The sequence below is a fragment of the Lepus europaeus genome, chromosome 20, assembly GCF_033115175.1.
Source record: "Lepus europaeus isolate LE1 chromosome 20, mLepTim1.pri, whole genome shotgun sequence".
Taxonomy (NCBI): Eukaryota; Metazoa; Chordata; class Mammalia; order Lagomorpha; family Leporidae; genus Lepus; species Lepus europaeus.
The window spans coordinates 233866-252110 of record NC_084846.1 but is presented as its reverse complement, the minus strand read 5'-3'; the positions used below and the strand labels follow the sequence as shown (position 1 = coordinate 252110).

Genomic DNA, 18245 nt, shown 5'->3' with positions numbered 1-18245 from the left:
ATGGCGCCTGCTCTTTATCTTGCTCGGCTTTGTAAGGTGAGTGGAAATGGAGGCTAGTGTCCATGCAGGTTTCCCTGATTTATTTGTTTTTTTTTTTCTCTCCTCCAGTCAGCCTTGTGAACTTTCCCCAGTGGGGCCTCAGGCCCCGTTTTGCCTTTCCCTACCAATGTCTCGGGTTTCTGAGGTTTTTGTCTTACCTCCTGTTCCCACGCTGGTGAGATTCTGTGGCTCGGCCCCCGCAGCTGGGCTTCCACGCGGTGGGCACCCTTCACCCATTTCTTTCATAATGGGATTGTATTTTTTGTTGTTGAATTTCTTAAGCTCTTTATAGATACTGCATGTTAACCCTTTATCAGTTGCATAGTTTGCAAATACTTTCTTCCATCTGTTGATTGCCTCTCCATTTTGCTGAGTGTGTGGAGTGCAGTAGCTTTTCAGCTTGATATAATCTCATTTGTTAATTTTGGATTTGGTTGCCCGTGCTTCTGGGGTCTTTTCAAGAGTCTTTGCCTATGCCAAAGTCTTGCAGAGTTTCCCCAATGTTCTCTAGTAATTTGATGGTATTGAGTCATAGATTTAGGTCTTTGATCCATTCTGAGTGTGTTTTTGTGTAAGTTGTAAGGTATGGGTCTAATTGTACACTTCTGAAAGTGGAGATCCAGTTTCCCCGGCACAATTTGTTGAGGAAATTGTGCCTTCTTCAGGGATGTGTTTTAGTTCTTTTCTCAAACATAAGTTGGTTGTAGATGCATGGATCGATTTCTGGAGTTAAGAGCCCATTACTTTTATTCTGTTGTTTGTTGACTTACTTTTTCAGGGGAACTTCAACTGATATGATACACAGGACAAAGTGCTTTAAGAATTCAAATGCAACTCATGAAAAAACAAAGCTAAACAAATTGGTCAATTTTTTGAAATTATGCAAACACCAGAATATATGGACATATTGGATAGTAGTTATTACATTTGTATTCCTGTATACACTGTGGCGCATGTCCTTATGAGATACATTTTTTGAAAGTAGAAATGAGTTCTGTATAATATCCTAAGATGACTCTGGGAAATGCAGTGTGTTACAAAATCTGCAGGAATCAGCGAGCAGAACTTGTCATATTTCTTATATATGAGACTACTGAGGATGCCCTCTGGGTTATAGACGGGTTTGCCTGGATTTTCATCACAGCTTGTTTGAATCTACTTTTTCCTCATTTGTAGAATATATTTAGGAAGTTCTGTTTGCATGTGAAAAGTACAAATAGATGAATACATTTGTTGAACAAATAGGTGTGTTATATAGAAGACAAATATGCATATGTAAAATTAACATCAGAAAGTTTACTTCATAATCTATCCTCTATTTTACTTATAGGAGTGTTTTATTTTTATTTTTGATTTATATTTAGATTCAAGCATTAGAAAAGTAAATGGAATTACCAAGTAGTCTTCCACAGAGATAACTATGGATTATTTGGAAAGCTTCTGCAAATTATTTAAGAATTAATTGATAGCTATTTAAATATAAAAGCTTAATTTTATTCTGTAGCAGTTGTGTTGTACCCAGAAGGTCAAGGGTTAACATATACTATCAGTAACCTCAGGACCATCAGTATATTTGAAATTTTGTTTTTGGCCATACAGTCCTACCTGCAATGTCAAAGATAATCATACTTACCATAAAAAGTGACCCAAAACATTTAGAGAAAAAATACTCATGTATTATTTTCTTTCTTTTTTTTAAATTAAACTTTTATTTAATAAATATAAATTTCCAAAGCACAGCTTATGGGTTACAATGGCTTCTCCCTCCCAAAACTTCCTTCCCACCCGCAACCCTCCCCTTTCCCGCTCCCTCTCCCCTTCCAATCACATCATGATTCATTTTCAATTCTCTTTATATACAGAAGATCAGTTTAGTATATATTAGGTAATGATTTCAACAGTTTGCCGCCATATAACAACACATAGTGAAAAAAAATACTGTTGGAGTACTAGTTATAGCATTAAATAACAGTGTACAGCACATTAAAGACAGAGATCCTACATAATATTTTTTTAAAAAAATTAATTAATTTTCTATGCCATGTCCAATTTAACACCAGGTTTTTTTTTTTCATTTCCAATTATCTTTATATACAGAAGATTGATTCAGTATATAATTAGTAAAGATCACATCAGTTTGTACCCACACAGAAACACAAAGTGTAAAAATACTGTTTCAGTACTAGTTATAGCATCACTGCACATTAGACAACACATTAAGGACAGATCCCACATGGGATGTAAGTACACAGTGACTCCTGTTGCTGACTTAACAATTTGACACTCCTGTTCATGGCGTCAGTAATCTCCCTAGGCTCTAGTCATGAGTTGCCAGGGCTATGGAAGCCTTTAGAGTTCGCTGACTTTGATCTTATTCCGATGGGGTCATAGTGAAAGTGGAAGTTCCAAGCTCTGTTAAGATATAAATAATACATATATCTATGTATCATTGCATATTTAGAAGATATGCACACAATTTTATAAATATGGATCTCAGTGCTAAGAGGGGTCTTGGGTCAGTTCATGGAAAATGTATATGATGAAATTAGCATACATGGATATCTGTTTTTTCAATCAAAATTACTGATATTTCATTTTGTTTTTGAACCTTATGAAGACCCTGTGTATGCACATACCTGTGACGTATCACAACTGTCAAGGTATTTATAAGATCAACCATGTTGTACTCAATTACTTATATTAGGGTTAGCTTCCATAAAGCCCACCTAAATCTTCATGGCTGCAGCAGAGCCTTGCAATAGTTCCTCTCTGAACCCCACAAACTACAATTTTTCTGACTGGATACAACCATTCTACTTTTATTTTGGGGGGAATCAAATGTTCTCTTCACTAGAAGTTGTTGACGATCCAAAGAGTTAAACCTTGAACATAGAGAGGAGGTTAGAAAATGCTTGTTCAGTGCATATACATCTCTCTCTAATTTGAAAGCTAACCCTGTTTCCACTTATTTCTGTTCTCCAGCTTCATCCAATCCTGAGGAAAACACAGTTTACAAACCATGCTGGAGATGATGTGTCTTTCCATGAAACAAGACACCATGTGGTTCACTATGATATTCAGAACATTGTAAATTTTCCTGCTGGATTTCGTTTGATGGTTAAAATTGGAGAATTTTCCTCTAAGAGTCCACATGACCAAGATTTGCTGATCAATGAAGACATTATAGAATGGCCTGTTGGATTCAAAAAGGTGCAGTTCTCTTTTTATATTGGATGACTATAGAGAGATCTGAGTAGAGCCTTGGGAGATTAAGTGTGAAGTAGCCATGTGATTCCCATTTCCCATCTTGGCACTTAACTGTATGGTGTTCCTTACACATATCCTGAGCTAACACCTATCAGAAGAGCATGAGTGCATAGCCTTACCTTTTCAGTTCTGCCATAATTATTGATGTAGCAGTTGAGTTAAAACTAGACAAAGTTAATGAATAGAGACAGACACAAGTATAGATATACAGATCTTTAATATATCTCTTTATATATTCTCAACTCTTTAATCTCATAAGTCACAGTCCTTGTTATTTTTAATTTTTTTTATTTTTTCTTTGAATGGCAGAGTTAGAGAGAGGAGAGAAGGCAAGGAGATATCTTTTGTCTGCTGGTTTATTCCCCAAATGGACAACAAGAAGGGCTGGGCAGGTCCAAAGTCAGGAGCCAGGAGCTGCTTCTGGGTCACTCATGTGGGTGCAGGGGTCCAAGCACTTGGTCCATCCTCTGCTGCTTTCCCAGCCATGTTAGCAGGGAGCTAGATTGGAAGTGGAGCAGTTGGGAATAGAACTGGTGCCCATATGGGTTGCTGGTGCAGCAGGAGGTGATTTAATCTACTATACCACAACACTGGCCCCCCTTGGTATATTTTCATGCATCATAAGTATAAATACATAATGGGTTGACTTATTCATCTTCTTGCAGATACTATTCCCTTATCCCTTTACCACATAAAGTAACACATTTTAAAGATTTTAGATAAAGTGACTTGATAGGCACGACAAATGCCCAAGGGATCTGATACTATACGAAGTAAAACTGATCAAGTATTTTTGTAATACTTGATAAAGAATTGATGAGGTGGGAATGATGATCATAGAAACCTGAATTAAATGTCATAGTCATGGCCCTCAGTTGAAGGTCAGTGTTATGCTGTAAGGAGGGAAGTATCGATACCCATTATAATGGCTGATAATGTGGCAAACCATGATCAGTGCTTTTCTTTTTCCTTCAGACTCCTCAATCTGTGTGTAGCCAGAGCTGTGGTCCAGGATTTCGGAAAATGTCACAGGAAGGAAGACCTGTCTGTTGCTATACTTGTGTTTTTTGTCCAGAGAGAGATGTTTCCAATCAGACAGGTAGAAAATATAGAATTTCAGGTTGACAGCTTTACTCTCCTAATTATTTCTCAACAAAACAGAAACCAAAGAGATTTGCAGTGACTTCATACTGTGCCACTGTTCTTAATGCCAGCATATACTCACTCATTCAGTATATCCATGCATGATTATTACTGCTACTTCTTTATGTATAAGATATTGTCTAGTGATATTCCTTCTGAAATATATCTGAAAATGCTAGATAAGTCAGTATTCTTCTCTGATTTGCAGGTAGAACACATTATATTCTAAGACATATGAGATGTGTAATCAACTAGGCTTCCTGTTGGTGCCTAGAAGTCTTGAAACCAATACATTTTTATACACACATGATGAGCAGAAAGCTATTGCACATATTTCATTATATAATTATTGCATTCCTTTTAATACCATATCTTTAATATTGTATGATACTAAGGATGTCTAATTAAAACCACAACACTTTCTCTCAGGTCTATGGAATTTATTAAGAGAAATATTCAAAGTGAGATATGAATACCATATCCTAATTAAGCATACAATTTATAAAAACTTTTGAATGAGACAAGAAATTACCTATCAAAATTACGAATCAAAATGCATGTACTGAGAAGTATAAAAATATACTAGGTCTCAATGAGAACTATTTCGATTGTTCACAATATTAAGAAATAGACCTTGGAGTCATTTGATTCCCTCCAAAAGGACTTCTCAATTCAATTATGTTATCAGTAGCAACCATTTGGTTTCAATCTTTCCCAAGAGGAAATTTATATTGTTATTCATTAGAAAGGTCAAGAAACAATGACTTAACTTATCCATAATGGGTTTTGGAATACTCACTAATGTATAAAAAAGAATTAAAAGTGAATGAACATACACTCGAAGCCCATTGTGCAGCAGCATTTGCTTGTGTGTCCTCAGAATGTCTCTGAGATCACACCTGGTGAATATATGAAGAATGAGTATCTCCAGATAAAAATTGCCAGGGAGAATTATTTTAAAATGTTTCTGAATATTTTATGGTTGAATAAGTACCACCTGAAAAGTTTTTATAATATCTTTATGATAAAGGTAGCCAAATCAATATCATTTTCTGTATTTAACTAAAGTGCCATTGAAGCAGAGAAATACCCGTTCATTGACCTCTATTTAGGACTTCTTTCTTGTGTAATGGCACAAAAGAGTTCTTTTGTGAGGGATAATGTGGTGTGCAGAGCTCAAAGTATTCCCTTCCTTCCATGAGGCAGAAGGGTAACAAGCCATTATTTCGGGTGAAATTTGAAAGTTTCAAAAATCTAATTTCTCCTTGAAAATTTTGTTGAAAGTATCAATTATACCCAAATGACTTATATTAAAATCAAACACCTCCATAAAATCCAAATGTTTTTGATTTGACGAAATGAATTTCACATTTTAAATTGAATAACTGACAAAAAGTGTCCCAGAGATATGAAAATGTAAAACAAGGAAAGACTTGTTTTACCAGATATCAAATAGTATACAATGAAGAAATGCTAGGAATTAGAGTATTGACTGTTATAAGGATTTCATAGGCATTTTGCATTTTTGTTTCTCTGCAAGAGAAGAAAAGCTTTAAAGTTGATTATTCTAGGCAAATGTTCTCAGCCATGATGATGTAGGATTTAACATGAGAAAGACTGGGGACAGTAGGGAGAAGAGTTTGGAAGAATGCATGTGGACATCACTGTGCCACAGGATGAGCCACCCCAACCACCCATTTGATGAAGATGCTATTTGAATGAATTTGTTCTCATTTGTAGATGAGAATTCTCCCTGGGTCAGGAATGTAGAAATTTGCTCTGGTGTGGCCTCATATTTTTAAGAAAACTTTTATTTAATAAATATAAATTTTGAAAGTACAACTTTTGGGCTGGGGGTGGAGCCAAGATGGCAGATAGTGAGGACGTGCACCGTAGTTTGGGAAAATAAAGTTTCATAAAAGTGGAATTACTATAGCCTCAGGAAAAGCTTCAAGAAAAAAAAACTGCAGAGGAAATGCTTCCAGATCTAGTGGATGTGACACAGAGGACCTACAGGGAGCCCACCGATTGGAAACCCAACCACGGGAGATGAACGGAAGGGAAAAAAAAGAGAGAGAGAGAGAGAGAGAGCAATCCAGCAAGGAGCAAGGGAGAGAACAATCTGGGTGAGTCACTTTTGCACAGCCTTAAACCTGAAGAATCAAGCGGAGCTCTCTGGCCACACCCATCACAGCCTCTAAGGATCCATTGAAAGCAGACAGCCCACTAAGAGGCATAGTATAACGAGAAAAAAACAACACAGCAAAAAAAAATAAAATAAAAACAAAACAAACATTATCTCCAACATGCCAAACAACAAACGTAGAAACCGAGGTAACAAGAGCAAGGAAGACACTATGATGCCCCCAAATGAACAAGACACCCCAATCCAAGATTATGAAGATGAAGAGATAGAGGAAATGCAAGAAGTGGATCTCAAAAAATTGATAAGAACATTAAGAAGTTCTCAAAAACAAATTCTTGAACTACAGAAATCCTTAATGGACAAGATAGAAAATCTCTCTCATGAAAATGAAATATTAAGGAGGAATCAAAATGAAATGAAACAACTAGTAGAACATGAAACTGTGATAGTGACAAAAAAAATGAAATGAAGAAATCAATAGATCAAATGACAAACACATTAGAGAGCATTAAAAACAGAAAGGGTGAAGCAGAAGAGAGAATATCGGACTTAGAAGAGAGAGAACAGGAAAGGAAACAGGCAAAACAAAGAAAAGAAGAGGAAATAATAAATCTAAAAAATACTGTCAGGAATCTACAGGATCTCTTAAAAAAACCAACATTCGGGTTCTAGGAGTTCCTGAAGGCATGGAGAGGGAGAAAGGAATACAAGGCTTTTTTAGTGAGATACTAGCAGGAAATTTCCCAAGTTTGGAGAAGGACAGAGACATCCTAGTACAGGAAGCTCATAGAACCCCTAATAAACAGGATCAAAAGAGATCCTCACCACGACACGTCGTAATCAAACTCACCACAGTGAAACACAGAGAAGAGATCCTAAAATGTGCAAGAGAGAAACGCCAGATTACTGTCAGAGGATCTCCAATTAGACTCACAGCTGACTTCTCATCAGAAACCTTACAAGCTAGGAGAGAATGGCCAGATATAGTCCAGGTACTAAGAGAGAAGAACTGCCAGCCCAGAATAGTATATCCTGCAAAGCTCTCATTTGTGCATGAAGGTGAAATAAAGACCTTTCACAGCAAACAGAAATTGAAAGAATTTGTCGCCACTCGTCCAGCCCTGCAAAAGATGCTTAACGATGTGTTACATACAGAAACACAGAAACACGATCACCAATATGAAAGAAGATAAAGGAAGGAAACCTCACAGCAAAAGATCACAGGAGTCTCAAAACATATATTAGAAAAAATCTTTGTCAAATGACAGGGCAAAGTTACTCCTTCTCAATAGTCACATTGAATGTTAATGGCTTGAACTGTCCAGTTAAAAGACACCGATTGGCTGATTGGGTTAAGGAATAAAACCCATCTTTTTGCTGCTTACAAGACACTCATCTTTCCAACAATGATGCATACAGACTGAAAGTGAAAGGCTGGAAAAAGATATACCATGCCAACAGAAATGAAAAAAGAGTCAGAATAGCCATCTTAATATTGGACAACATAAACTTTACCACAAAAACTGTTAGGAGAGACAAAGAGGGGCACTATATAATGATTAAGGGATCCATTCAACAGGAAGATATAACGATTATCAATGTATATGCACCTAATTACAGGGCACCAGCTTATTTAAAAGACTTGTTAAGGGACTTAAAGGGAGACTTAGATCCCAATACAATAGTACTGGGGGACTTCAATACTCCACTCTCAGAGATAGACAGATCAACAGGACAGAAGATCAACAAGGAGACAGTAGATTTAAATGACACTATAGCCCAAATGGACCTAACAGATATCTACAGAACATTTCATCCTACATTTAAGGACTTTACATTATCAGCAGTACATGGAACCTTCTCTAGGACTGACTACATACTAGGCCATAAAGCAAGTCTCAGCAAATTCAAAAGAATTAGAATCATACCATGCAGCTTCTCAGACCACAAAGGAATGAAATTGGAAATTAGCAACTCGGGAATCCCTAGAGCACGTGCAAACACATGGAGGTTGAACAACATGCTCCTGAATGAACAATGGGTCATAGAAGAAATTAAAAGAGAAATCAAAAATTTTCTTGAAGTAAATGAGGATAACAGCACAACACACCAAAACCTATGGGATACAACAAAAGCAGCGTTAAGAGGAAAGTTTATATCAATAGGTGCCTACATCAAGAAATTGGAGAGGCACCAAATAGATGAGCTTTCAAGTCATCTCAAGGATCTAGAAAATCTGCAGCAAACCAAACCCAAACCCAGTAGGAGAAGAGAAATAATTAAAATCAAAGAAGAAACCAACAGGATTGAATCCAAAAAAAAAACATTACAAAATATCAGCCAAATGAGGAGCTGTTTTTTTGAAAAAATAAACAAAATTGACACCCCATTGGCCCAGCTAGCTAAAAAAAGAAGAGAAAAGACCCAAATCAATAGGATCAGAGATGAAAATTGAAACGTAAAAACAGACACCACAGAAATAAAGAATATCATCAGAAATTACTACAAGGACTTGTATGCCAGCAAACAGGGAAATCTATCAGAAATGAACAGATTCTTGGACACATACAACCTACCTAAATAGAGCCAGGAAGACATAGAAAACCTAAACAGACCAATAACTAACACAGAAATTGAAACAGTAATAAAGGCCCTCCCAAAAAGAAAAGCCCAGGACAAGATGGATTCAATGCTGAGTTCTTCAAGGCATTTAAGAAGAACTAACTCCAATTCTTCTCAAACTATTCAGAACAATCGAAAAAGAGGGAATCCTCCCAAATTCTTTCTATGAAGCCAGCATCACCTTAATTCCTAAGCCGGAAAAAGATGCAGCATTGAAAGAGAATTACAGACCAATATCCCTGATGAACATAGATGCAAAATTCTACAATAAAATTCTGGCCAATAGAATGCAACATCACATTAGAAAGATCATCCACCCAGACCAAGTGGGATTTATGCCTGGTATGCAAGGATGGTTCAACTTTCGCAAAACAAGCAACATAATACACTACATTAACAGACTGCAGAAGAAAAACCATATGATTCTCTCAATAGACGCAGAGAAAGCATTTGATAAAATACAACACCCTTTCATGAGGAAAACTCTAAGCAAACTGGGTATGGAAGGAACATTCCTCAATACAATCAAAGCAATATATGAAAATCCCACGGCCAACATCCTATTGAATGGGGAAAAGTTGGAAGCATTTCCGCTGAGATCTGGTACCAGACAGGGATGCCCACTCGCAACGCTGCTATACAATATAGTTCTGGAAGTTTTAGCCAGAGCTCTTAGGCAAGAAAAAGAAATGAAAGGGATACAAATCGGGAAGGAAGAACTCAAACTATCCCTCTTTGCAGATGATATGATTCTTTATTTAGGAGACCCAAAGAACTCTACTAAGAGACTGCTGGAACTCATCGAGGAGTTTGGCAAAGTAGCAGGATATAAAATCAATGCACAAAAATCAACAGCCTTTGTATACACAGGCAATGCCACGGCTGAGGAAGAACTTCTAAGATCAATCCCATTCACAATGGCTACAAAAACAATCAAATACCTTGGAATAAACTTCACTAAGGACGTTAAAGATCTCTATGGTGAAAACTACGAAACCTTAATGAAAGAAATAGAAGAGGATACCAAAAAATGGAGAAATCTTCCATGCTCATGGATTGGAAGAATCAATATCATCAAAATGTCTATTCTCCCAAAAGCAATTTATACATTCAATGCAATACCCATCAAGAATCCGAAGACCTTCTTCTCAGATCTGGAAAAAATGATGCTGAAATTCATATGGAGACACAGAAGACCTCGAATAGCTAAAGCAATCTTGTACAACAAAAACAAAGCCGGAGGCATCACAATACCAGTTTTCAGGACATACTACAGGGCAATAGTTATCAAAACAGCATGGTACTTTTACAGAAACAGATGGATAGACCAATGGAACAGAATAGAAACACCAGAAATCAATCCAAACATCTACAGCCAACTTATATTTGATCAAAGATCCAAAACTAATCCCTGGAATAAGGACAGCCTATTCAATAAATGGTGCTGGGAAAATTGGATTTCCACGTGCAGAAGCTTGAAGCAAGACCCCTACATTTCACCTTAAAAAAATTCACTCAACATGGATTAAAGACTTAAATCTATGACCCGAAACCATCAAATTATTAGAGAGCATTGGAGAAACCCTGCAAGATATAGGTACAGGCAAAGACTTCTTGGAAAAGACCCCAGGAGCACAGGCAGACAAAACCAAAATTAACATTTTGGATTGCATCAAACTGAGAAGTTTCTGTACTTCAAAAGAAACAGTCAGAAAAGTGAAGAGGCAACCGACAGAATGGGAAAAAATATTTGCAAACTATACTACAGATAAAGGGTTGATAACCAGAATCTACAAAGAAATCAAGAAATTCCACAACAACGGAACAAACAACCCACTTAAGAGATGGTCCAAGGACCTCAATAGACATTTTTCAAAAGAGGAAATCCAAATGGCCAACAGACACATGAAAAATGTTCAAGATCACTAGCAATCAGAGAAATGCAAATCAAAACTACAATGAGGTTTCACCTCACCCCGGTTAGATGGCCCACATTCAGAAATCTATCAACAGCAGATGCTGGAGAGGATGTGGGGAAAAAGGGACACTAACCCACTGTTGGTGGGAATGCAAACTGGTTAAGCCACTCTGGAAGTCAGTCTGGAGATTCCTCAGAAACCTGAACATAACCCTACCATTCAACCCAGCAATCCCACTCCTTGGAATTTACTCAAAGGAAATTAAATTGGCAAACAAAAAAGCCATCCGCACATTAATGTTTATTGCAGTTCAATTCACAATAGCTAAGACCTGGAACCAACCCAAATGCCTATCAACAATAGACTGGATAAAGAAATTATGGGACATGTACCTCATTGAATACTATACAGCAGTAAGAAAGAATGAAACCCAGTCATTTGCAACAAGATGGAGGAATCTGGAAAGCATCATGCTGAGTGAATTAAGCCAGTCCCAAAGAGACAGCTATCATTTGTTTCCCTGATCGGTGACAACTAACTGAGCACCAAAGGGGAAACCTGTTGAAGTGAAATGGACACTATAAGAAACAATGACCTGATCAGCTCTTGTCCTGACTCTTGATGTACAATGTAATACTTTATCCTTTTTAGTATTTGTTGTTGTTGTTGTTGTTCTAGTACTAGTGGTTGAACTCCGTAATTAACACACAATTATTCTTAGGTGTTTAAATTTTAACTGAAAAGTGATCCCTGTTAAATTTAAGAGTGGAAAAAGAGAGGGAGGAGATGTACAATTTGGGACATGCACAATCAGACTTGCCCCAAATGATGGAGTTAGAAATGTGCCAGGGGATTCCAATACAATGCCATCAAGGTGGCATGTACCAATGCCATCTCACTAGTCCAGGTGATCAATTTCAGTTCACAATTGATGGCTCTGATAGGTCTAAGATTCAAAGGGATCACACAAACAAGACAAGTGTCTACTAATACTAACTGATAGAATCAAAAATGGAGAGAAAGTTCCAACATGGGAAGTGGGATACACAGCAGAATCTTAGAATGGCAGACATCCTAAACAACACTCTGGCCTCAGAATCAGCTTTTAAGGCATTCGGATCTGGCTCAAGAGCCCATGAGAGTATTGTAGGCATGGAAAGCCAAGATACCATGGAAAAGAAAAAAAAAAGAAGACCTAAATGAAAGATCTCTGCTAGTGAGATCCCAGTGGAAAGAACAGGGCCATCAAAGAAGGAGGTACCTTTCTCTGAAGGGAGGAGAGAACTTCCACTTTGACTATGACCCTATCGGGATAAGATCGAAGTCGGTGAACTCTACAGGCTTCCATAGCCCTGACAACTCATGACTAGAGCCTAGGGAGATTACTGATGCCATGAACAGGAGTGTCAAATTGTTAAGTCAGCAACAGGAGTCACTGTGTACTTACATCCCATGTGAGATCTGTCCTTAATGTGTTGTCTAATGTGCAGTGATGCTATAACTAATACTGAAACAGTATTTTTATACTTTGTGTTTCTGTGTGGGTGCAAACTGATGAGATCTTTACTAATTATATACTGAATCAATCTTCTGTATATAAAGATAATTGGAAATGAAAAAAAAACCTACCTGGTGTTAAACTGGAAATGGCATAGAAAATTAATTAATTAAAAATATTATGTAGAATCTCTGTCTTTAATATGCTGTACACTCTTATTTAATGCTATAACTAGTACTCCAACAGTATTTTTTTCACTTTGTGTTGCTATATGGGGGCAAACTGTTGAAATCCTTACCTAATATATACTAAACTGATCTTCTGTATATAAAGAGAATTGAAAAATGAATTATGATGTGAATGGAAGGGGAGAGGGAGCGGGAAATGGGAGGGTTGTGGGTGGGAGGAATGTTTTGGGAGGGGGAAGCCATTGTAAGCCATAAGCTGTGCTTTGGAAATTTATATTCATTAAATAAAAGTTTAATAATAAAAAAATAAAACAAAACAAAAACCTTGTGTTAATTGGAAATGGCACCCTCCAGTGACTACTGTGGCCAGTGCACCACACTGATATGAAGCCAGGAGCCAGGTTCTTCACCTGGTCTCCCATGTGGGTGCAGGGCCCAAGGACTTGGGCCATCCTCCACTGCACTCCTGGGCCACAGCAGAGAGCTGGACTGGAAGAGGGGCAACTGGGACAGAATCCAGTGCGCTGAGTGGGACTAGAACCCAGTGTGTCAGTGCCATCAGCGCAGGATTAGCCTATTGAGCTGTGGCACCAGCACAGTGATTCATTTCTAATTATCTTTATATGCAGAAGATCAATTTAGTATAAAGTAGTTAAAGATATCAACAGATTGCACCCACACAGACACTCAAATTTTAAAGTACTGCTTGAAGACTAATTTTCCTGTTAATTATAATAGTACAACACATTAGAAGAGAGATTCTACATGGGGAGTAATTGCACACTGACTCTTGTTGTTGATTTCACAATTGACACTCTTATTTATAACGTCAGTGATCAACCGAGGCTTTTGTCATGAGAAGCCAAGGCTATTGGAGCTTCTTGAGTTCACGAACTCCAACCTTATTTAGACAAGGCCATAGTCAAAGTGGAAGTGCCTCCCTTCAGAGACAGATACCTCCTTTGATGGCCTGTTCTTTCCGCTGGGATCTCACTCACAGAGATCTTTCATTCAGGTCACTTCTTGCCACGGTGTCTTGGCTTTCCATGCCTGAGAAACTCTCATGGGCTTTTTATTCAGATCTGAATGTCTTAAAGGATGATTCTGAGGCCAGATTGCTGTTTATGGCATTTGCCATTCTATGAGTCTGCTGTGTATCCCACTTCCCACGTTGGATCATTCTCTCCTGTTTAATTCTATCAATTATTATTAGCAGATGATGGTCCTATTTATGTGTTCCCTTTGACATTTTATCTTATCTTTATGATCAATTATGAAGTTAAACTGATCACTTTAACTGGTAAGATGGTATTGGTATCTGGGTGTGGCCTCATATTACATCAGAGTATTGTATACTCACAATGGCATTGCAAAGTGACCATTTTTCCCAACAGGGAACAATTCAGAATTTCAGCAATGGAAACTCAGCCTTTCTTCTTCCACAGATGCAGAACAGTGTATCCAGTGTGCAGAGCATGAGTATCCAAACATGGAGAGAAGTCGCTGCCTCCCCAAGCTAGTGACCTTCTTAGCCTTTGAGGATGCCCTGGGGATGGCTCTGGCCTGCATGGCTCTGTGCTTCTTTGTAACCACAGCTGCGGTCCTCTGGGTCTTTGTGAAGCACCGAGACACTCCCATCATCAAGGCCAATAACAGGACCCTCAGCTACATCCTGCTCATCACCCTCCTCCTGTGCTTCCTCTGCTCCTTACTCTTCATTGGCCGTCCCAACACAGCCACCTGCCTCTTACAGCAAATAACATTTGGCCTTGTGTTCACAGTGGCTGTTTCTGCTGTGCTGGCCAAAACCATCACTGTGATTCTGGCCTTCAAGGTTACAAAACCTGGAAGAACAATGAGGCGATTGCTGGTATCAGGAGCTTTTAACTTCATCATCCCCATCTGCTCCTTGATCCAACTGGCTCTCTGTGGCATTTGGTTGGGAACATCTCCTCCCTTTATTGAGTTAGATACACACTCTGAGCCTGACCACATCATCCTTGTGTGCAACAAGGGCTCAGTCACTGCCTTCTACTGTGTCTTGGGCTACCTGGGCTCCTTGGCCCTGGCCAGCTTCACTGTGGCTTTCCTAGCCAGGAATCTGCCTGACACATTCAATGAAGCCAAGTTCCTGACGTTCAGCATGCTGGTGTTCTGCAGTGTCTGGGTGACCTTCCTGCCTGTCTACCACAGCACCAAGGGGAAGGTCATGGTGGCCGTGGAGGTCTTCTCCATCTTGGCCTCTAGTGCAGGGCTCCTGGGATGCATCTTTGCCCCCAAGTGCTACATTATTCTTATAAGGCCTGAAAAGATTTCTCTGAAAGGCTTAAAGAAAAGAGGAAGTTCTAAGGGATTCTAATATTTTTCTACTTGTTTTGTTGTCACATTTTCAGAGTTTGGTGCCAAAAAACAAACTGATATAACATTCCATATATGTAAAATAACTAAAATCAACTATAGCTTTGAAAATTACTTCTAGGTAGGACATTTAGTCTAGCAGATTACATGGGATTAGTTTCTGGCTCTGACTCCAGGTCTGTATTTTTGACTCATGGGGACCATAGAAGGAAGTGGTGTTGGATTATGGAACTTGGTTTTGGCCACCCATATGAGAATCCTGGTTTGACTCCCTATTTTTAGCTCTAGCCATACATGCTAGGCATATGCATTTGGGGTATAGAAGTATGAGGTATAGAAAGAGAGGTCTCGGGGGCGGAGCCAAGATGGCGGATAGTGAGGACGTGTGCCTTAGTTTGGGAAAATAAACTTTCATAAAAGCGGAATTACTGTAGCATCAGGAAAAAACTCAAGAAAAAAACTGCAGAGGAATCGCTTCCGGATCTTGTGGAGGAAACACAGAGGACTTACAGGGAACCCACCGCGTGGAAAACCAACCGAGACAAGCCGAGCGGCAGCGGCGGGAGAGGAGGCAGAGCCACAGAATCTCGCCAGCGCGCGGGAACGGAGGAGGGTAAGAAAGACAAAAGACCTGAGAAGTCCGAGACATTGGGGGGAGGGGGAACAGAGGCCTCTCCCTTCACTCACCAAGCAAAACAAAGAGCACCGCGATTTTACATATGTAAAGCTCAGCCAAACTCAGTATCTTTAGCGAAACTGGAGAACACATTGAGGGCTGCATAAACTCCTTGTGTGGCCCCAGGGGTAGATCAAACGAATACTCACAGAGGCTAGATTTCAACTACCCTCAACTCCACTCCCAACTGAGTCAAAAAAAAAAAAAAAAGAGAGAGAGAGAGAGAGAGAGCGCCCCAGCAAGGAGCAAATAATCTGGGAGAGTCGCTCTTTACACAGCCTTAAACCTCAAGAAACAAGCATAGCTCTCTGGCCATACCCATCACAGCCCCTAAGGCTCCAACAAAACAGACAGCTCACTTAGAGGCATAGTATAACGAGAGAAAAAACAAAAACAAAAACAAAAACAAAAACACCACAAATTATCTCTAACTTGCCAAGCGGGAACGGAGGAGGGTAAGAAAGACAAAAGACCTGAGAAGTCCGAGACATTGGGGGGAGGGGGAACAGAGGCCTCTCCCTTCACTCACCAAGCAAAACAAAGAGCACCGCGATTTTACATATGTAAAGCTCAGCCAAACTCAGTATCTTTAGCGAAACTGGAGAACACATTGAGGGCTGCATAAACGCTGTGTATGGTCCCAGGGGTAGATCAAACGAATACTCACAGAGGCTAGATTTCAACTACCCTCAACCCCACTCCCAACTAAGTCAAAACAAAAAAAAAAGAGAGAGAGAGAGAGCGCCCCAGCAAGGAGCAAATAATCTGGGAGAGTCGCTCTTTACACAGCCTTAAACCTCAAGAAACAAGCATAGCCCTCTGACCACACCCATCACAGCCCCTAAGGCTCCAACAAAACAGACAGCTCACTTAGAGGCATAGTATAACCAGAGAAAAAAAAAACAAAAACAAAAACACCACAAATTATCTCTAACATGCCAAGCAAGAAACATAGAAGCGGAGCTACCAAGAACAAGGAAGGCACTATGACGCCCCCAAGTGAACAAGACATGCCAATGCAAGATTATGAAGATGAAGAGATAGAGCAAATGCAAGAAGCAGATTTCAAAAAATTCACAAGAACATTAAGAAGTTCTCAAAAACAAATTCTTGAACTACAGAAATCCTTAATGGACAAGATAGAAAATCTCTCCCGTGAAAATGAAATATTAAGGAGGAATCAAAATGAAATGAAACAACTAGTGGAACAGGAAATTGCGATAGTGAAAAAAAACCTCAATGAAATGAAGAACTCAATAGATCAAATGGCAAACACATTAGAGAGCCTTAAAAACAGAATGGATGAAGCAGAGGAGAGAATATCGGAATTAGAAGACAGAGAACAGGAAAGGAAACAGTCAAATCAAAGAAAAGAAGAAGAAATCAGAAATCTGAAAAATACTGTCAGGAATCTACAGGATACTATTAAAAAACCCAACATTCGGGTTCTAGGAGTTCCTGAAGGCATGGAAAGGGAGAAAGGATTAGAAGGCCTTTTTAGTGAGATACTAGCAGAAAATTTCCCAAGTTTGGAGAAGGACAGAGACATCCTAGTACAGGAAGCTCAGAGAACCCCTAATAAACATGATCAAAAGAGATCCTCACCACGACACGTCGTAATCAAACTCACCACAGTGAAACACAAAGAAAAGATCCTAAAATGTGCAAGAGAGAAACGACAGATTACTCTCAGAGGATCTCCAATTAGACTTACAGCTGATTTCTCATCAGAAACCCTACAAGCCAGGAGAGAATGGCGAGATATAGCCCAGGTACTAAGAGAGAAAAACTGCCAGCCCAGAATATTATATCCTGCAAAGCTCTCATTTGTGAATGAAGGTGAAATTAAGACCTTTCACAGCAAACAGAAATTGAAAGAATTTGTCGCCACTCGTCCAGCCCTGCAAAAGATGCTTAAAGACGTGTTACATACAGAAACACAGAAACACGGTCACCAATATGAAAGAAGGTAAAGGAAGGAAACCTCAGAGCAAAAGATCACAGGAATCTCAAACCAGATATTAGAAAATATCTTTGGCAAATGACAGGGCAAAGTTACTCCTTCTCAATAGTCACATTGAATGTTAATGGCTTAAATTGTCCAGTTAAAAGACACCGATTGGCTGATTGGATTAAGGAACAAAACCCATCCTTTTGCTGCTTACAAGAAACCCATCTATCCAACAATGATCCATACAAGCTGAGAGTGAAAGGCTGGAAAAAGATATACCACGCCAACAGAAATGAAAAGAGAGCGGGCGTAGCCATCTTAATATCGGACAACATAAACTTTACTACAAAAACTGTTAGGAGAGACAAAGAGGGGCACTATATAATGATTAAGGGATCCATTCAACAAGAAGATATAACGATTATCAACGTATATGCA

At 38.9% G+C, this 18245-nt stretch overlaps 1 protein-coding gene across 1 annotated transcript in view; it reads left to right on the top strand.

Moving 5' to 3' along the window:
* Nucleotides 1–15181, top strand: part of LOC133749966 (vomeronasal type-2 receptor 116-like) — a 49925-nt gene extending 34744 nt beyond the window's left edge. Inside the window, exons 4-6 of the mRNA XM_062179335.1 lie at nucleotides 3022–3249; nucleotides 4282–4405; nucleotides 14268–15181. Coding sequence (XP_062035319.1) covers nucleotides 3022–3249; nucleotides 4282–4405; nucleotides 14268–15181 — 1266 coding nt within the window. The remainder of the gene's footprint in view (nucleotides 1–3021; nucleotides 3250–4281; nucleotides 4406–14267) is intronic.
* The last annotated feature ends 3064 nt before the right edge of the window (nucleotides 15182–18245 follow it).